At 40.6% G+C, this 20994-nt stretch overlaps 2 protein-coding genes across 4 annotated transcripts; both read right to left on the bottom strand.

Moving 5' to 3' along the window:
* Positions 1-215: 215 nt before the first annotated feature.
* Positions 216-3358, bottom strand: pth2 (parathyroid hormone 2). 2 transcript variants are annotated; one of them, XM_058615080.1, is made up of 4 exons: positions 3192-3358; positions 2115-2219; positions 1740-1919; positions 216-396 (listed from the first exon to the last, which is right to left on the bottom strand). In XM_058615080.1, exons 2-4 carry the CDS (start codon positions 2216-2218, stop codon positions 216-218), a joined length of 465 nt encoding a protein of 154 aa, XP_058471063.1. In that variant the 5' UTR covers position 2219; positions 3192-3358. The 2 variants fall into 2 exon arrangements, with proteins under 2 accessions (XP_058471063.1, XP_058471064.1); XM_058615081.1 differs by having other exon boundaries at positions 1740-1916.
* Positions 3359-6464: 3106 nt separating this feature from the next.
* On the bottom strand, positions 6465-19921 carry rin3 (Ras and Rab interactor 3). Of its 2 annotated transcripts, none has more exons than XM_058615076.1 (14): positions 19703-19921; positions 16216-16732; positions 15732-15843; positions 15525-15597; positions 15315-15406; positions 13663-14734; positions 11859-12039; positions 11587-11758; positions 10722-10843; positions 10372-10558; positions 9538-9669; positions 9273-9433; positions 8288-8402; positions 6465-7916 (listed from the first exon to the last, which is right to left on the bottom strand). In XM_058615076.1, exons 1-14 carry the CDS (start codon positions 19735-19737, stop codon positions 7516-7518), a joined length of 3372 nt encoding a protein of 1123 aa, XP_058471059.1. In that variant the 5' UTR covers positions 19738-19921; the 3' UTR covers positions 6465-7515. The 2 variants fall into 2 exon arrangements, with proteins under 2 accessions (XP_058471059.1, XP_058471058.1); XM_058615075.1 differs by having other exon boundaries at positions 9267-9433; positions 19703-19920.
* Between the last annotated feature and the right edge of the window lie 1073 nt (positions 19922-20994).

Raw genomic sequence — 20994 nt, 5'->3', positions numbered from 1 at the left:
GTTGTGTTCATTTAGCTTTCTTGGAAACAATTCTAAAAATGGCTGGAAAGTCAGCAAGAAATGTCTTTTTAAGTTGTGAGGTTAGTCCTAAGCAGTGTTAACTGCAGCAGGTACCATTGACTAATAATGTCTGCCCTATGTGTTTGGTATGTTGAGCAATCACCCAGAAAATTGGTTTGTGTAACGTAAAAAAAAAAAATACTGCAAAGACTAAATCATCCTGAAGAATTAACCACCAGTAGTTTCTGCATGTAGGAGTTGAGCCACTTCTGTCGCTCCATTGAGGTGAGGAGCTTGCTCTTCTCTCTGAAGGCTGTGTCATCAGCGACCACCATGTTCCTCTTCACCATCCCGACTCCCTGAGACGACCACTCGGAAGGCCACGCCTTTGCCATCCTGGCAACATTCAGACCAACACCAGGAGATTATTGACCAGAAAACAATCCAGGTACCACACAAACACAATTACAGAAAGGATTCAGACCCCTTCACCCCTTTTGATGTTAAATTACACGTAAATAAAATTACAGTTGTTTTGCCTAAATCCGAAAATTTATTACTACTCTATTACTGCTTTAAAATTCCTTCAGATGTGACTTTGACCTGATTGGTTTCCACATGTGTCAAACAGGACATAGTTTAGAAAGGAACATACCTGTACAAAGTCCCATTAGAGACCTTTTTCACAGGTAGCCATTTTTAACATCAAATGGTAAACATAGATGTTGTTAAAGGGATTATTCATGTTTTAAGAAACAGTGCTGGCCCATTGGTCATTGTGCCATAAGCTGAATTTGATGTGGGGGCCCCCTCCTACCCCTTCAGAGTAGCTGGTGCTTGACTATTATTGATACAAATGTAACATTATAAATTGCATTAATTATAGTTGCGTTAGATAGATTTCTTTAATATGTTACTGTGTTTTTTTCCACACAGTCAACGCTGGCTTCTCCATGCTTGTCACCATCTCTTTGAACCAGACTGAGACACACACTTTCTCCCTAAGGCTAAGTACAGAAGGAAAAACACGCTTAAGCTATTTAAGAAAGGGTCACCTAATAAAATCCTGCTACATTCTAAGATATCTGAAGAAATGTTGCCACTTTGTCAAGGTTGGACAACCGTTAGTGACTGGTTTGTGAATCGTTCACTCCTTGCACCAAAGTCCACAGAAAAAAAACAGCAATTTTTCATCATAGCACACAGGAGTTGTTAATCCACTGCTGCCTCCATCAGTACATTCAACTGGATTATTTTTTGACCTCTGTGTTTGAAATCTATGTTCAAAGTGACACACATTTACCAAACAAGGCAGCAATAGACCAGCAGCTTCTGTGTACATGTGAGCTAAAGATGCTGATTTTTCTCTATGGACTTTGGTGCTGGAGAGTGAGCGTTTGAGCTGGTAATGACTAATGCGAACATAGTATTAAACTGTCATAGACTTCAGCAGGTGAAGATTTTATAAGGTTGTTTTTTTGTTAGGTTGCTTAAGTTTTCCTCCCGTCCTGCTGTCAGCCATGCTTTCACTTATCCTGTGTTATGTTAGTCGTCAGAGCAGGACGTGTACAGGCAGGCACTTAAACCGCCCTCCTGAGTGACCCAATCGTAATTGGACACAGGAGACACATTAAGGATGCATTTTAATGCCACATGTGAAAAGTTGTACTTAACGCTGTACACGTTTGTTTTCTTAGGACATGTGTTACTAAGTATTTTCCCCATAATAATACAGTTACCCTGCCTCTGCCCTCCCAGGAGCAAAGAGCCATGCCTTCGTCATCAGTCCTGCCTTGCTGTCGGCTGCTGATCTGAGGCTGGGCGCCGACATCATTTGAACGCTCCAATCACGGAGGGCGATGGAAGGGAAGAGAACATCCCAGTCATGTTGTTTGGACTCCTCTGATTCATCCATTCTTCTGGAATCAAATAAGGTGATGAAAGAAATGCAGTCCATGATCCCCATATCCTAAGCTTCATTACATTTTTTTTCTACACAGACACAAAAATAAGTAGAACATAGAAAGAATGTAGTAAATAATTAAAAAAAAGAAAGATGAACTTTCAGCTATGTAGGATTTGTGTTGCACTCATAAGATATAGTGAGTAACCACCTGAGAGGTAGTCGATGCTGAGGGAAGGCGGTTGTCACCAAGGTCATACCCAAAATATAAAGCAGCAGGAAGGACTTACGGGGGAAAACCAACTGTTCACACATCCTAAAATACAAACCAACATAAAAACAAATCAGTAACATTCCTGTTTCATTACATATACAGTATAAGTATGAGGTGCTGCTTTTACAGTGTTTATGTTCTCGGTATGACTGCCAATGTTGGTCTTCCTGTTATAATTTCATTGATATAATTATTGATCAAGAAAACAGTGCCTTGTGAGTAGTCATGTTCCCTCTGAAAGTGATACTTGAAACTTGACTGCTCGTGTGATTATGTGTTTTTGTCTCACTGGAAATGATGGGTGCACTGTGCAGTTATCATGAGTTATCAATGAAAAGGAATAACTTAAAAAGTATGCAATAATTCATGTCAAAAATAGCCCAGATACAATTTAAGTTTAAAATTACTGAAATGTCAAATTTAAGTTGGTGTCTTTTTCAATTATGCCATTTGTTTATAGGTAAAAAAATATGCCTGTACTGCATGAGGATAATCTATACATTAGTTGTCTTTCACTTCATGAAAAGATCGACTGCAAGACTGAATCCAAAACTGATTTTTTATGTTTATTATACACATTAATCTCACACACTTTACACAGAATAAGATGTCATAATGTCTCTGTAAGCCACCCTTCAACTAATTTCATGGCCAATATACTAAGACATAAAGGGACCAGAAACATTGATGCTGCTCCAGTGACCCACTTTATTCGTCAATGCTTGGATTATTGTGTGGCTATAGAAATCACATTGCCAATAATAGTTTATGTTTAAGCATATTGTGATTTAATATAGAGCAAGGAATGGACAATAATTGTTGAATGTCAACTATTTCTAGTCCAGGTCATGTTGAGCTGGAACCAACTTCTAGCAGACATTACAGTGAGACCTTAATGGTGTTCTTTGCAAACTGACAAACTAAATCTGACAAATTTTTTCTTCTTAAATCACTAAATTGCATAAAATAAAAATGCAAAGTTGCTCGTCGGCAAACAGTTAACTGGCGACTTACCTGTTTCTTTGATGGATGCGCTGGTCTGTTCGGTGAAATTTGCACCAGATCAGAGCTTGACCTGAAAAGTTAGAGATCAGCCGTCATCCAAGTCGGAAAAACAAACACCATCAATGGCAGGAACTAACCACAACAACAAAAACTACTTTGCACACGGAGGTACTATCTAATTTGTTCTATTTCTCTCCCTCAAACAGAAACGGACAGTTTCCACTTGCGCTTTTTTGTGTCACTGCTGTTCTGCCATATACACGTATGTGAGAACCACCAGTTTCTTGCCTTACATACTTATATACATTGGTCTGGAGTACTTTAACCCCCTGTTCCTCAGTCCCACCCACACATACACATAAGCACACACACACACACACACCCCTTATCACATCAAACCTGGCTTGTTAGTGTCCCATATGAAAGATGTTCTGCTGTGCTAGAGAGCCCAGCATCTTATTACTGAGAATCATTATAATGCTTGGTGTGTGTGTGTGTGTGTCTGTGTGATTGTTTCCCAGTCATTGAATGAATTCATTCACACTCTGCTGAAGCTGAAAGAACCTGCTTTTTTTTGAGGGGTAGTGGTGGTGATCCAGATACTGATGCGGACTGTTTTCTTCGTCATAAATACATCTAGTTGACCGCAAACAATCCAGCTTGCACAATTTGAGCATGTAAAATTTGACAGCATAGAGTGGATCTTTATATATTTCCTCACACAGACACTTATAGCCCTTTTCCACTATGGTCCCGGCTCGCCTTGACGCGGCACAACACGGCACGGTTTAGGTTGCATCTTTACTACAAAAAAAGTACCCACTCAACGTGGACGGAGTCATCACTGCACAGCTGCGTGAAACTGCGGGGACTTCGTTTTACACACACTCACAAACGAGTGACTAGTGACTTAAGCAGTTGTTTTCGGTGTAACTGAATCAAATCACTAGAATCAGTTATTGAAAATATTTGTTCAGGACTTCCTCCATGACCGGAGCACAGACTCCGTCTGACACAGTTACTGGACTAAAATACAGTGGAAGGGTTAGTGCAGCTCGCCACTTGCAATCAGCGGTGCTGTCGCTAAATACACCAGACTCCGCCGTTAAATATTGAGATTTTAGACATTTCCTTGGTAATTGTTGGAGTTTCCACAACTACCACTACTACTACTACTAAAGGCCAGGGTAGAGCCGGTGGAAACACGACATTAAATTGTTAATTCTATAAGATTTGACTCGATTATAGTAGCTCAGTGGTGGAGCAAGTCGTCTTTCAACTGCAAGGTTGTGGGTTCGATTGCCGGCTCTATATGTACTAGTCTACTTGCCGATGTTTCTTTGGCAAGACACTTAACCCCATGTGTGAATGGGTATGAAAGATGTATAACAGAAAATGTACTGCACATAGATGCATTGTATGAAAGTGTGAGTAAATGGCGAATGGGAAAACTTTGTTGAGTGGTCATCAAGACTAGAAAAGCGCTATATAAATGCAGACCATTTACTCTATAAAGGTTGATCCCAATTTGGCAAGCAAGAACAACGAACACTACAAAACACAATGTTAAAAAAGCCAGACACAATCATAAAAGAAACAAAACAGTGACAGTAACCAGAAACGAGCTACCTACCTACTAACTACCTGCAGCGTCTCCACTCATCTTAGTTTAATTTAGGTAATTGTTCATTTAGATTTGATCTTTTGTCTGTTATCAGACTACCCATTCTTCATAAGTTGTTTTTTTGTGTATATTATTTAGCACACTAGTGCTTACTTCATTTGCAACACAATGTGTGCTGTTTAAAGGGTGTGTAACTGAGTGTGTCTTGCTGCGGTTACAGCTATAGTGTCATAGTGCAACAGATAATAATAATAATAATAACTAATCAGACGACACATTTGGCAAAACAAGTTTGTTTCAAGCTCACAAAACCACTAACGCTGTGAGGAAAACATGCTTTTACTAAAAAAAGCCCTGCAGAAATAAACCCTTTATACCTCATTGCTTACTACACTATTTATATTGCACACTGGGCACTGGTTCAAAAACCATGCACAAAACTCACCCCAGTAAAAAAAAAAAACGCGCTCAGAATTCAGTGATGAGGCCACAGATGGGTGTTGACAGTGATTCTGATGAGACAACGTGTAGTGTGAGGTCACCTGGACTTATCTGAGGCTTGTTTACTCCTTGAAGTCAATACGTCGCAGAGCCATTGTTAAAACCACCTGCTTCCTGTCCTCACAACCTTGTCTCCAACACCAAATATAATGAGGTCCTTAAACGGTAACAAGCTTCCTGTATTCTAACAAACTGCAGAAACTCCATTTCACGTCTTGTCTTGTTTCATTTCCGTAGGAATCCACACACTGTTGTATGACTCGGAGGCAGGAGTATCACATTTAAAAAAGTCAATGGACACATCTAGTTTTTAATGGTCTCCTGTTAGGCTGTTTTAAATACATTTCTCCAGATTATTATTACTGTCCTGTCTTTTTTCAGATGCCTTAATTGGGTGTCTTGGTCTTCTTCTGTATGCAAATAGTGCTGTTGTGTCCATTGACTGCTGTTCCCCCATTGAAAAGAAGCAGCTGAGCCCATTAGAATGTCGTAGACATTTCATTAAAAATGGTAGAAACTAGGGTTGCAACAATTATTCTTTATATTATTAATTATTATGAATTGACTATTTTGATAATCAGTTTGAGTGTTGTTGTTTTTCCAATAATCAAAACAAGCTTTCTGATGTTTCAGCTTTTTAAATGTGAATATTTTCTGATTTCTTTGCTCCATATAACAAAGAAATCATTAAAACTGAACATCATCATTTCCAGGTTTGATATTCACCAGAAAAGCACTCGATTAATCGAGATTCATTAATTGATTATGAAAGTAATCAATTGTTAGTTGCAGCTCTAGTAGAAACCCTAATGCTTGACCATGAAAGCGGAAAACTTGCCAAGTAGTTGCCATGGCAGCCTCTCAGTCAGCAGCTCAAAACCGTAAATGTATCTTTACAAATTAGTTGTTTCGTAAGTTGCAGTTTCAGACGGAAATTCGCGATCAAATGAAATCCCTTCACATAAACACATATGTCACAGTCCCACTCAAAGCAAAATGCAGTATCAGAAATGTGCGTCAGTGGAGAACGAGGTTTGACAAGGTGTCTACCTGAATAATTAACTGCGTAACATTTTCATTTACGGGCTTTTCAATAATTACTGTGGAGCGGATTGCGTACATCTATGAACATGGCATGGCATGACTATAACACGTCATCAGGTTAAAAAATACATTTTAATTGTAGAGTGCTTTTCAGGATATCACACTTTACACATTAAAATAACACATTACAAAATAATAAAAAAAAGACACCATATATAAAAACAGCATTATTCACACATGAAAAGCAGTTGCAAATAAGTGAGTTTTGAGTAGTGATTTCAAAGTTGAGAGGTAAACTTGTCTTACCTGCATTTTTTTAATTGTCCTATCGCTGCTGAAGTTTTGAATATAAATATATATATTATCTAAAAACAAATAATCCAGTTTCCACAAAATGAGCATTACAATGTTTAACTGCATAGGGTGGATCCGCCATTATTTCTACTATACACTGGTGCTTTTTGAGTACAAACTTATTTATCTGTTATTACAATACATTTTTTAAGTGCGATGTCATGCAGTCTTGATTATCCTGCTGCAGAAATTTACAGACACTTCACAAAATATAAGATGCTGAATCGGCATCCACACAGTTGTTTTCCAGTCTTTATTTTCTAGGTTAACCCTTATTCAACTGCTAACTTCTTCATCTCTCAGCCAATTTGAACCATTCAGGTATCAGTGTCTGTGCTTTTACATAGCTTTTTCTGCCATGTTCCCCCCACTGATTTTGTTCTCCATGTAAGTTACCATGGCAACCAGGGTAGGGAATCTCATCTGCCTTTGATCGCAGCATTCACACAGCATTTTCTGCCAGCAGAAATGCACATTTTCTAGTTTTCCCTGAAGTCCATAACTATAATAAACATCCACTTTATATTAGGGGTGACGGAATGTTGTAGCTGTAGCAGAGTGTGCATTACTCATTCTGTTGTGTCCTGAATTTGTCCAGTCTCACAATATCACCGTAAAGTAATTCATGTAGACATGTTGCATCAATTGTGAGATGAACAAAATTTAATTTCTGCTGTCAACTTAACAAATAAGTAAAAAAAAAAGTTGCCATTTGAGAAAACTCTATATGTTTATGTAGGGAAATAAGTCGGTCTGGCCTTTTGAATTTACACTGTGTCAATGGTTGCCGTAGTGATACAGCTGGAGCATTTACAAGCTAATCAGACTCTCTTCCTCTGTCTCTGGCTCCACTGAGGCTTCGTCAGCTGCGAAGATGCTTTCTGCAGGTGGAGCAGGCGGCGGAGCAGGCGGCGGAGCAGGCGGCGGAGCAGGCGGCGGAGCAGGCGGCGGAACAGGCGGCAGAACAGGCGGCGGAACAGGGGGCGAAGCAGGGGGTGGAACAGGGGGTGGAGCAGGGCGCAAAGCAGGAGGCGAAGCAGGGGGCGGGTCAGGAGGGCAACTGCGGCTGGGCTGTCTGCTGGGTTGGTTGATAGGGTGATAGACAAAGCAGTAAGCTCCAGGTTGACAGCCGTTCTTAACGCTGAGGGCGAGATCTGTGGAGACGAGCGGCTTCTTCACACCGTCTATATACACACTGAGTGTGTAGCAGTCTGTGGGAGTGAAACAAGGAAGCATGACATAAGCAGAGTGTAGAAGTCGTCCTACACTGATTAAATCTTTTATGAAATCTCTCTTGCGAATCCCTGCTCTTTAAAGTAAGTCAAAGTCTAATATTCATTTCTATACATACAAATGAAAACACATCTTGTAGAGTGTTATAAGAACTGTACTATATGTTAAATTAATTTACACATTACTCTTTGAAATATAGCGTCTAACGTTGTTATGCCCTTTTCAATTACACATGTCATGTTGTGCTAAGATCATGATTATTCATTGATCATTTTATTTCCCTGTTGTGCCACGTTATCTGTCTGAATAAATGTAGGGGAATACATTTGTTAATGCTGTGGACTGTCACCTTGTTCAAAGCGAGCTGCACACTGCTCAGCCAGCTGTTCCACTGTTGTGGTGGGGAGGACACCCAGAGTTTTTGGGTTGGTTCCAATCTCAGGACAACACACTGTCAGAAAGTCCTACACAGAACACATACACAAAGAAGCATGTTAACTACACTATTACAATACATTTTTATTATACTGATTTATTTGACAGAGTAAGTACATGTACAGTATAAAAGCTGTTCCATCTTAGTGTGTGTGTGTGTGTATATGTGTGTGTACGCAGGGCTGGCCCAAGCCTTTATGGGGCCCTAAGCAGAATTTTATTTGGGGCCCCCCTACCACCACCTTGGAGTTTCCGGTGCTTGACTATTATTGACACAAACATAACAGTATAAATTGCATTAATTTGTAGTTATGTTATTTACACCAAACCAGTGTTTTTTTTTGTTTTTTTTTAACCTTAGAGGGCAGAAAATCTCAAAAGTGGGCTCATATTAGTTTGCACTTTTATATTCAAAGTGAAGCACTGATGGCACTTTTCCACTACACAGTCCCAGCCACGGTGCGACTTTTAGTACCTGCTCTGAAGAGGTTTCAAGCGAGCTGAGCCGATACTATGTATGACGTCGACAGACTGCCAGCAACTGATTGGTCAGAGTGTCGTCACTGGAAAAATCATGTGCACAACATCCAACACAAGCCGAACAATGCCAAACTGTAGATCATTTTAAAGACAAGAACTTAAAAGACCTAAAAATCCTGAAAACATGCGCTAATCCATACAAAGTCGTGTAGTCAAGCTGTGCTGGGACTGTGGTGGAAAAGTGCCATAAGTGTGGTGAGACTGAACTTGAATTAATCGAGCAAACCAGTTCAATGGCATTGTTTTTTTTCTCTACACACTATTGGGGCCCCCTGGTGATTAGGGGCCCCAAGCAGCAATTCAGTTCGTTTATGCCTTGGGCCGGCTCTGTGTAAGTGTGGGTGTGTGTATACCCGCACAGATCCCTGGGCTGTCCTCTCCTGAATGAGTGTGCGTCTCCTCTCCCAGCGGTGGATGGAATCCTGAACCTCTCTGCTGAGCTGTCGTGTTGCTGACCTCTGCTGGTCAAAAGTCTTAATGTGTTCCAGAGCCCCATAGGTGGTGGTGAGATAGTAGGAACCTACAGACACACAGGCATCATTGGTCATCATGTCATAAACACAGATCCATCAACAACTGGTGAAGTGTAAACTAAGGTAAAGTCAATTTTTCAGTGTACTCCACCTTCTCCTATTGTAAGTGATGGGTCCATCAACTCCATCATGTATTCAACATCCAGCTGCAGTGCGGACAGATTGGCTCTGGCCAGAACGTACATCATAACAGGCAGGAAGTCATCAGCACCGTGGGACCGCCCTAAACACACATGAACACATGAATACGTCATGTCTATAAAAAGGTATTTTAAGTGTCTTCAATATGTCGGATATTTAGATCCAGTTGCAGTTGATATTACGGTTTTTCAAGAGATTAAAGTTATCAGGTGTTCTCCCTCACGGAGAACATAGCTACCCGCAATGATACCATGAAAAACAAATCTCAACTCCTAAAATCTTTTCCTGCTTATGTCAATGATATCATTAGAAAATGCATGCTGCTTTTCTATTTTTCTGAGAAGACACTATCATTTGTAATCCGTTCACTATCCTGCACCAAAGTCCATAGATAGTCATCATCAGTGATTTAAGCTCCTGTAGACGCAGGAATTACTGATGGCTGCTGACTAAGTTTCTGTCACTCTTGTAAAACCAAACTAAGGATTTCAAGCACCAAAGTCACAAAATATCACTTTTTACGTTCCTGATGGAGGCAGCAGTGGATCAACAACTGTGTGCTGTCATGTAATATCTATGGCTTTCTCTGTGTTTGTGTTTGTGTTAATGTCTCTCTTCCAGGCTGGAATGCTCATGATGAAGCTATACGTGTTAAGTATTCATGAAACAACCACATGTCAACAACAATCTTATCTCATGGTGAGTAATGTGGATGTTTAAGTAATGTTTATTTCTGTGATAATAATGTAGTGTATGAGGCTAAATGAGTGTTGGTGGTTCAGACCTGGACTGCTGACAGACATGCAGTCATAGATGATCTTGCAGGTCTTCAGCAGAAGGTCAATCTTTCTTTGAGGAGAATATTCCAAATGAAGTTTGTTCAGTTTGATGCTGATCTTCTCCATGGCAGAGGCCTCTGGAACAGCGGTGGTTATTCCTAGTGCTGTGGTGGTGCTTCCTAGGACAACAGACTGACAGAACAACACACACAAACACACACGAGAGTAACATCACAGCTGCTACTGTTGCTGCTAATTTACTACACAGTATTATGTGCAGTTTTTTTGTTTTTTACATATACATTAGCAGAACTTGTTAATACACTGTTTCAGTGTGAAAGCTGGTGTGTTCTACCTGGTTCTGTGTCAGTTGCTTCAGGCTGGTGTCACTCGTGTGCAGTTTCTCCAGACACTGGTAAATTGGCTCCCTTATTGGCTTCAACACACTCTTACACAGTGCAGCTTCTACTATACTCTCTGCATGGACACACATACACACGCACACACATACATACATCAGAGGATCTGAATAGCTCTTTTCTGTAAGACTTAGTCATTCTAGAGTGATTGGAGTGAGCCTGAAGTGAGTGCATAGATTGATAGACTTTTGCTGTCATTCAAAGTTATACACCAGTTGAGTGCACATCTGAAGGACATTGTAACTGACTCAGCATATGCTGTATGTATATAAAATAATGAAAAGAGGGAAAAACACTCTAAACTTAAATGTTTAAGAGCCTGATGCTCAGTCAAATTTCCCTAAATAAACAGTGGTTATAACACTGCACCCTGTATCTTCAAAGAAAAGAAGAATAATGATTAAAAAAGCTGGGAAATGAGTGCAAACCGTCCTTTTTTGTACTTGTAGGGGGCAGTAGAGCATCAGCAATAAACAAACCTTTGTACCTTGTGTTTATGTGATTTTCAAGCCACCACAGCTTCTGCTTGTGGTGTTTAGAACTGCTCTTGAAATGAAAGTGGTCAAGTGCACACATTCAGGTTGCTCCCACCACCTCAGAGTAGCTGGTGCTTCACTATTATTGATCTAACACTATAATTGCATTACTTATAGGTGTGTTATTTACACCATATCAATATCACTCTTGTGTTTTTTAACCTAGTTTAACCTAATTTGCACTTTCATTTTCAAAGTGAAGCACTAAGTCCCACACGACACAAAAGAGTAACATGGTAAATTAAGAGAAAATTGGTAAATTTACCTAGTTTGTCTTGTGCATACTGATGCTGTGGCTCCAACATGGCTTGCAGCTCAGTGCTCTGCAGAAGATAACTCTTCAGCTGTGTCATCATCTGTCTGATCTCCTGTAGCAGCTCAGTGGTGGAGGAGTGGTTTGACATGGTCTCCAAAGTGAAAGAGCGGTGCTCTTTTACCTACAAAGGTGAGTTTGTTTTAGATTGTGATGCTGTTATTCAGGGAAACCTGGAAACATCACATGGTGTTGAACGTGTGCATCTTCCCTGAAACACTCACCAGGTTACCAAAGTAGCTCAGAGGATCCCTGGCCAGTTCTACGATGCGCTGTGTGAGGCGTCGTTCGTGGCTGATGAGGCCGGTGATGACGGTGGACAGGCGATAGCGGGCTTTGTCCAACATGATGGTGGTCGGGGTTCTCTTCACTACTGCTTTGGGACTGCGGCTCTCTGCTGGACGACTGAGAGAACCAATAAAAGTAAGTATTTGTCTTTAGTTTTTTTCTTCTCCCATGCATGTGTTACATTGACACTAGTACATCCTTAGTGTTAAATGCGCAACACACGTCACACTTTTAGAGAGCAGACACTTTCAGTCAACTGACTGTAAAGAGCTAGCAGTTCATCTGTTAAATTTTTTTGCATATTATCAAATTGTATGTTTATATTAGATGTTTAGACGAGCAGTGGGCATACATATACTGTATATACATATATATATACACATACATGTATATACAGTATATATACTGTACATACATATACAGACTACAAAATAAAAGCAAATAACTTAAATATTTAAACTGAAACATAAACAATATTGCTAACGTAGCGATAGCAGTATTAGCGATCATTGCTAATGTTTGTGGAACTTCAATGTCAGTCAGTTTCCAAGTGTTACACTTTTACAATGCATCGACTTGGTGTGACATTCTCAAGATACTAAAACCATACTTCTACAGTACTGTCTGTCAGTAAAGTCTGATAATGCTATAGTTGAAGCTAGAAAAAACCTAATGAAGATTCCAGACTGATTCTCTGTGCTGCATCAAACTTAATGAATAGTTTTTCATCACAACATTTCAGGCCGCAAACTACAGAGGAGTCTCTCAGTCTCTGTCATATCACAACCTCACTTACTGGTAATGAGCTAAGAATAGTGTACTCTTGTATTTCCTGTTTACTACCATAATTGAACTCCCTTCATCCTACATATTGTGTCAATCTAAATAAACTACATTTTACTGTGTGTGTAGAGGAGATGTAGAAAAACTGAGCTCGATGTCAATTTTTACACAGTCAGAGATTCCTTCAAACACTGTACCCTACTGGACTTCCTGAGTCACACATCACTCTAAGAGATGATTTTCTTGGTGTACCACAAGTAGCTATTCTGGCATCTTCCTTCCTCTAAATGTACTGCATTTGCATCACCCTGTCACATGATTTACACTAACATGTAGGCTGAAGTGCTACACACTATAGATTCAGTAATCCATGTAGAGATTCTGAACCATCAATAAAGGCATATCACTTTACTTTTATTAATGGTGCCGTCGAGGTGTTTTTGCCTGGAAACCACCTGGTGACTATTTAATATATGTATATATATCCATCCATTTTCTACCACTTTATCCTCCACAGGAGGGTCGCGGGGGGGTGCTGTGCCAATCTCAGCTGACATAGGGGCGATAGGCGGGGTCACACCCTGGACAGTTCGCCAGTCCATCACAGGGCCACATATAGAGACAAACAACCATTCACTCTCACATTCACACCTATGATCAATTTAGAGTGACCAATTTACCTAATCTCCATATTGCATGTTTTTGGATTGTGGGAGGAAGCTGGAGAACCTGGAGAATACCCCCCCCCCCACACACAGAAAGAACATGCATCCTTGTGTTCATTTTTTTTTTTTCAATTATCCAAGAACCAACTGAAATTGAACAATCCCTTTTTCCTATTTCGGAAACCAGGGCTATGCTAATTTAAACTATAGTTTTGCTTAAATTCAAGGAAAAATGTAATTTAACCCCAAAAACAAAGCAAAACTTTGCACCTGCCACTTAATCCAGACCTACCTATGATTTTCTTCATGTTCCTGGTTCAGCTCTCCATCTTCTTCTGCACTACTGGTCGAGCAGGAGTCTGGGTCGGTTGCCATCACAGCACTTCCTTGTGGTGAGTAAAGTGAAACATCGGGCCTCCTCGCTGGTGATGGAGGGGCCACTTTCATCCCAGCACTCTGATTTGCTGATCCTCCTCCTGCAGCCTGGCTAAGGCACACAGGTGCGTCAGGTGAACATGGTTTTCTCCTCGGTGGAGGGACTGGACGAGACGGTTTCTTCACTAATGACGGACACTGGGAACCATATTTTTGCTTGTCCCCTTCTTTATTAATTTTCAGCTCTTTTTCCTCTTTGTCGTCCTCCTTCTCTTTCTTTTCTTTGTCCTGTTTAACCTCCTCTTGCATTTTGCCACTGTTCTCTTGTTGTGCGTCCTCACTCGGCAGACCTGGTTTACTTCCTAATTTCTCCTCTTCCCTGTCTCCTCCCCCCCCCCCTTTCTCTGTTTTCCCTGCAGGATTTTGTCCCCTTTCTCGCTCCGTCCCTTCTCCTACCTCTTGCTCAGTGCTCTTCCTGGCCGAGGTACGACGGACAGGAGCAGGAGGAAGAGGGGGAGCGGCTCGGCTCTGCAGGGGAACAGGAGGCCTCGATGGAGTAGGTGATGGTGACATTGACTTCCTCTCTTCTCTGTTCCCTCCTCCTGCCCTTCCTTCCTCTTTTCTCACGGCAGCTAGAGGTACAGAAGAAGAACTGTGAGGAGGAGGAGAGGAGAAGAGGAGGCCCATCCCAGACCCAAAGCTTAGGCTCGGTGGTCGGGGTGGGGGGCGTTTGTATTTAATCTCCGGCTTTATTATGGTCTTATTCTGAATTTTGTCCTCTGGGTTTTCCTTCAGTGCTGCTTCTCCATTCTGCAGGGAGCAGGAGGTGGTGTTTTGATCTGTGATTGTATCCAGTTTAGAGAAAGAGGGGGACGTCAGGCCTTTGTTTGGGCTCTCTTCTATAGTGACCGGGTTGACATACAAATACCAACTGTTTTGATCCAAAACCACGTCCTGGTCCTTCTGATTCAAATCAGACGTCCAGAAATCTGCAACACATGCAGCCAGTGTTAAAACTTTGCTTTGTGCTCATCACATCACTCTGACCTTCTGCTCGTCTTTTTGTCTAATTTTGTGTGTTTGTTCTTCTGTTACCCATCTGTGTCTTGTTTTATTATCATTCCTCAGCTGCTGTTTAAGACGTCCTTAAAGGTCTAGTGTGAAAGAAATAGTGATATCTTATCATGAGACTGCACACTGTAATAAACTCCCCCTCCTTTTCCCAACTGTAGTTGGTGAACTTTGAATACCAAAATAAATGTAGCACTTTTTTGATTACATAGAAAACATCACAATCCCACACTCTGGCTGTTTTTCACTTCATGCTGCTGTAGAAATATAGTGATGCAAGACGGCATGATGCAAGTATGTATGAAAGGCTTATTCTAAAGCTACTAAATTGAAAATGTATATATATTAAAGCTCTTGAATGAAGCACTATCCATGTTACACACTGGACCTATAACACAAAGTACATTTTCCAGACCATTCAACCATATCCTGTCCTCTTCTTTGCCACAACAATGAGACATTATCACTATAGTAATGATGTAGATTTACAGTATGTACCTGCACCCATAGCAGAGATGACCTCCAGCTCCTCTTTCGTAGTTGCCGTGGTAATGGCCCTGGGTAACCTCAGCTGGACGGTTAGGATGTCCCTGATAGGATTCAAGAAGCCAGTGTTCAGGGTGAGTTTCAATATTTTGATGTAATACATTTGCGTTGTCTCTCCTTTTTTATAAACACACATGCATGAAGAGTGATTATGTTGCTTACCTGCTGGCACAGTAAAACGAAATAAGTTTAAGGATGTCATCAAAAACCAGAGAGGAAGCATCCAGGTGGACAACTGAGACAAAGCAATTTAAGAGTTGATCATTAATTGTGCCGCCATGTTAGCTGTGCTCATGCTTGCAAATCCTGTGTTTTTCTGTCTCCACTATCTACAGCATGTATAGCAACTCTCAGAAACAGAGGACATACATGTGTTGTGTTGTTTGATCATCAGACTGTGTATGAGCTGTGGCCCCTGTTCATCGGGCAGGCGTAATGACAGCGTCATGACCTCCTCTTCTGTGCTGTGAACCAGGAAGGCCTGCAAACAAGAGTGGTTGAAGTCAGAGTGGAGAACACATAAAAGGACACATAAAATGCTGGTACAAACAAGGCTGGAATTTTATGTTTAAGATATCATCGACTTAAACACACAGATTATATTAAATGAGCCATTTGTTATGTGGCTAACATCTGTTTTTCCTTGGTTTCAGTGAGAGAGACAGTGTCCATGTTTGACACTGGGTCCCTGCACTGGCAGCACAGATGAAAAAAACAATTCCTTTAAACAGATGTTTTAGATATTTGTCTTCAATTTGTACCAAAAAAGATCAAGGCATCCAAATCTGAAACATTTATCCAGGAATATTACTTGGTATTCAAAGATTTGAGACAAAAAAAACAAACCACACACCCCAGCTGTCTCCTTCTCCAGGACACTGGTAATCTGGTCTTGGCTGATTCCTTTAAGCTGCCATGCTGTGGTGCTCCCAACCAGGCGATCTATAGGACTCAGCAGTGGAGGAGTTGAAGAGACTGATGGGATGACAGGGGGGGTAGGTGGTGGTAGTGGTGAGATGCAGGGTGAGACAGTGGGAGTTAAAAGCTGAGGATGGAGTGGACTCGGATTAGAGGATGGAGTTAAATCGGAGGAGACAACTAGCTGCATAGACAGCCGGGGAGGAGATACTGGAGTTGGGGAAAGAGGAGGAGGAAGACATGGGACAGAGTGGCTGGAGGTGAGAGGAGGTTTAGAAACTGGTGGAAGAGGAGGAGGGAGGGACGGAGGAGTGGAGGGAGGTAGTGGAGGTCGAGAGGGGATCTGTGGTTTAGGTCGACCTGGGTTGGCTGGAAGTTTGGGCGTCAGGGAAGGTTGAGGGAGTGCAGGGGATGATGGGATGGATGGAGTATCGAGTGCTTCTGTCAGAGGGCTTGAAAAGAAAAGAAGGGTAAATGTCAGATGAGGAATCGAGTGAAGGACTTGTATTTTGACTCAACTTCAGTTTGCTCCAGAAACAGTCTTCTCACCGTGTCCTACAGAAGACAAATCTGTAAAAAAAAAAAAAAACTGCAACTCTCTAAATCTTTCTGTCTGTTTTTTGGACTTGCAGTGACAACAGTCAGTGACAACAACCATCAGCTGCTGCTGCTTCTGCTGCTGCATGTGACACTGATGAAAGTGGTGGGTAAACAATGATCTAAAAGGTGTCGGTATTGTCTGTGGGTTTATCACTCTAAATGACACATTTCACATTAGCAACAATTAAGTTCACATTCAGATTCCTGCATGTATCTAGCACCAGCCCGTGGCCCCAAAACTCTGTACTGGACCCGACCCATTACCCACATTTACCTCCAAGTCAAATCCAGACTGATCCATGAACATATGTTCCACAACCCGACCCATCACCCTCAATTAAACAAACTGTGCAGGATGCTACGTCCTCTTACATCAAACTGAATTTTAACTTGACAGTTTAATGTGGGGCCTTTTGCAACTTTGTCTTGCATCACAATCAGAACGTATGTGTGTTCCTAAAGCTTCTGCTTTATCTGTGCAACTAAACTATGTGTGTTTTTGCGAGAACAGAGAATAAAGACAAATACTCCTTTATTGTGAGAAACCAACACAGTCGATCTCATGATCCTCGTTAGGTCCGCATAGCCAGCAGCTAGTGCCTGCAAATACTGGCTTGAATACCTGAAAGTGATCAGTTGTCAGTGCAGTTTATCTTAAGAATCAGTTTGCTGCTTCATCTTGCTGTTTTCTAGCAGGTAATTGAAGTTTTTTTAACTGCTTAATCCCCCACACCAAAGTCCATCGAGAAAACTACACTCTTAGCTTGAGGGGGAAACAGGAGCTGTTGGACTGCTGCTGTGTTGTTTGGTAAGATTGTGTCACTTGGGTAAATCTGAATGATGGATTTTAAAAACTTTGGTCACAAAATAACACATTTGAACTCACTGATGGAGACAGCAGTGGATCTACAAGTCCCATATGCGGTGATGTTAAATAGCCTATTTTCTCTATGGAATTTGGTGAGGGGAGTTAGCAGTTTACTGTGTGAATCAAACTTCAGTTTCCAGTCCAAGAAAGGTATCCTATTGCTGTATTGATATTGTATTCTTTTCAGTACCCCATACAACCACGCCTCAAAAAAATAGTTGGATTAAATAAAAATACTTTAAAAAAAATAATAATATCCGTTTACATGTATCACCATTGAGTGATTCAGCAAAACAGAACCCCTACATATCTTAAGTGTAAGCTGGCCAATGAGATTTTGATTTTATTGCCCCAGTCTTTCTCCTATTACCTGACCCCAGCTAAATGACAATTCCACAGACTTTACAGTTTTTATTAGAACTACTTTCTGCTGCAGTGAACCCAGAGTGTATTCAGAATACTATTACTCTTCAGAGTAACAGAGAGGCTGCTTATTAAAAGAGCGTCAGTTGTCACTGCCTTGAACAGCACAAAGGAATTTAATTCACCTTCATTGTTTTTGTTTGCCCCATGTCAACTGGGATTGGCTCCAGCTCTCCCTGCGACCCTCAAAATGGGGGATAAAGCAGTAAAAAAATGACTGTATATAGAAGTCCGTTTGTTTACTTTTTAAGTTCAGATGAGGTCACATTCTAATGGATGACTAACTCAACTAACAGAGAGTCTAGAGTCAGTCACAGATGTTCAAAGGGAGAATATTGCTGACTGGTCAGCAAAAGAAACTGCAGTTGTCAGGAAAACATTTCTGGACGGACATCCCGATGCTGATAAAGTGGTACTTTATTTCAGTCACTGTAAACTGATCTGTTTTCTAACACCAGGGAATCATACAGTATTTATCATGTACATATTATGATTATAGTTGGAGAGAAGCCAAAATAAAATATTCATAATGTTCCATAGTGAACAGCATGCTCTGCTGCAGCAAAAAGTGGAAAGAAACTATATATTTTACAAGTACAAAAATTGAGGATGATGTACTTAACTTAATTTTATACGTTACAGCTCAATACATACAGATATTTAATAACCAAACTATCTTTTAAATAGCTCAAATTAGCTCTGTCTCAAGAGGCGATGGCAGAAATTCTACTTGTATCCTAATTGATCATACTAATCCTACTAAATAAGTACAACATTTTTCACATATTTCTGCATCACCTTCGTCTTTTTAATTGCATTTTGATGATAATAGTTAAGCACTTTTATCGAGGCTCAGTACAAGATTTGCAACTTTTACCACTGACTTTACTTGACCAAGGCATTAAAATGTCATCACAATAATTTGGTTTAGTTTGGGGTTTGTACAATTAAACTTAAAAACACGAAAGGCTGTCACACATATTGTTAGTTATTAGCACTAAGTCCAACAAGTAAGGGCGGCTGCAACAAAGAGAAACATAAACTACATATTGTCTTAGCATCTAAGTCTAAGAGGTTTAACCTAAAAAAACTGAAATATTCTAATATACACTCATGACTATGAACATTCAAATCCCACTACACGCCATCCAACAGTCTGATTTGCCTTTTTCCAGTGGTTAGCGTCAACTTTTAACCTCTTGCATTCTTCAACTCAAAAAGGCTCAATCATTTCTCCAACAACTGAAAACAGATCAGTGTATCTTCTCTTCAGTCTATATGTAAGAAATCTGATTTGTTTAGACAACATGAAAACACGATATTCCATAAACTTTGACAAGCCAGTGACCTATATCTTAGTCGTTGAGTCATCACATCTGTTTTTCCTGTTCTGGGCTGTCTTTCTGACTTTCAACCCCCCGACTCACCCTCTTCTCTGCTACAGCTACAACATTCTCTCACCTCAGCAGAAACAAACAGTTCCTGCACTTTATTTTCAGTTACTACAACGCCACACATCCCTCAAACTCACCCAGTGTCCTGGGAAATAACGCTGGCTTCCATCATATTTCCACAGATTCAGTGTTCAACCGTCAATTCTCTGCGCTCCATCAGAAACCCCGCCTTCTCTCTGCTCCCCCTTCCTTCTCTGTACCGTTGGTCGGAGCAGGACTGAATAAGGAAAAAGTCAGACGCAAAGGGAAAATGTGTTTCTCTGTGTCAGCCCTCCCTCTGTTTCTGCCTCAACTTCCTGAGCTGGGTGTGCAGGAAGGCACAGAGCACTCTGCTCAGACTTCCCCCTACTCTCTTGTCTATGACATCATGTCTTTTCTTAATCATCAACTATTGCTAAAGGAGAAGTTCAGCCTTATTTGCTTCATTTTCACACAAGTTTGCCCACACCATTTTATCTAATTTGTCTGTCATGGAGATGTCACACTGCTGAAATGGTCTAATTTTTAGCAAATGCTCATTTAGCCTCCTCCTCTGTGTCATCCCCCGCCACTTTAAAGCTTTCCAGATGCTCAGCCATTCCACAGCATTCAAACTGTGGAATGCACAGCTTCACGGCTTCATGTTTCCTGCTAGCCTCTCTCTATCCACTTCCTGACTACTTAAGTTTTTTTGTCTTCCCCACCCATTGTCCCCACTTGGCTCATTTCTTCTCTCTGTCATAGTCCCTTTTCTCCATTGTCAGATGGAATACTTTTTTTCTTTTTCTTTTTCTACTTTTGCAGAAAATAATGTCAGGAATATTTTGACTCCAATTTCAGCAGTTTTCCACCGTCAATTATTTGTGACAATTATTAAAACAACACCCAACAATTACAGAAAGCAGAAAAAGAATCATTATCACAACCAAAATCTAATGATTTAACCTTTTTCCCCCAGAAAATGTCTTGCCCACAGACAGAGATTAGGCCAAATGTAGAGCCTTTCCAGCAGATATCAGAATCTGAATCTGAATCATTTATTAATCCCTGCAGGGAAATTGGGTGCTTTACATTTGCTCCTTCAGAATTATTTTAATGTAATGTAAAGCCTCCAATTTCTCCGCATTGTTATACTGTAATTATATTGTAAGGACACAATTATTTACCTAGCAGCAGACATGTATTGCACATGGATTATTGTAATAATAAAAAAACAATCAATAATATTGACAATAAATGTTTCTATTTATATAGCACCCCTCAAAACAGAGTCACATGGAGAAGTAGTAAAATACAAATCTTAAAATTTAGCCAAAACATGAAGATACATGAAGACAATAGGATATAATAATAAATACAAATTCTAAGCTCATAAAAAAACACCACACAA

The sequence above is a fragment of the Solea solea genome, chromosome 18, assembly GCF_958295425.1.
Source record: "Solea solea chromosome 18, fSolSol10.1, whole genome shotgun sequence".
NCBI classification, from domain to species: Eukaryota; Metazoa; Chordata; class Actinopteri; order Pleuronectiformes; family Soleidae; genus Solea; species Solea solea.
Note: the sequence above shows the minus strand (reverse complement) of the source record. Positions and strands in the feature narration are given on the sequence as shown.

Excerpts from the sequence above, each read along its gene's own strand:
- pth2 (XM_058615080.1), bottom strand. The coding sequence starts at position 2,218 with ATGTGTGAACAGTTGGTTTTCCCCCGTAAGTCCTTCCTGCTGCTTTAT. Across the intron at positions 1,920-2,114 it reads CAGCATCGACTACCTCTCAG|AAGAATGGATGAATCAGAGG; the intron begins GTGGTTACTCAC and ends ATTTGATTCCAG. Across the intron at positions 397-1,739 it reads CCTGGGAGGGCAGAGGCAGG|GATGGCAAAGGCGTGGCCTT; the intron begins GTAACTGTATTA and ends GAATGTTGCCAG.
- rin3 (XM_058615075.1), bottom strand. The coding sequence starts at position 19,737 with ATGATGGAAGCCAGCGTTATTTCCCAGGACACTGG. Across the intron at positions 12,040-13,662 it reads GAACATGAAGAAAATCATAG|TCGTCCAGCAGAGAGCCGCA; the intron begins GTAGGTCTGGAT and ends TGGTTCTCTCAG. Across the intron at positions 9,434-9,537 it reads ATCACTTACAATAGGAGAAG|GTTCCTACTATCTCACCACC; the intron begins GTGGAGTACACT and ends GTGTGTCTGTAG.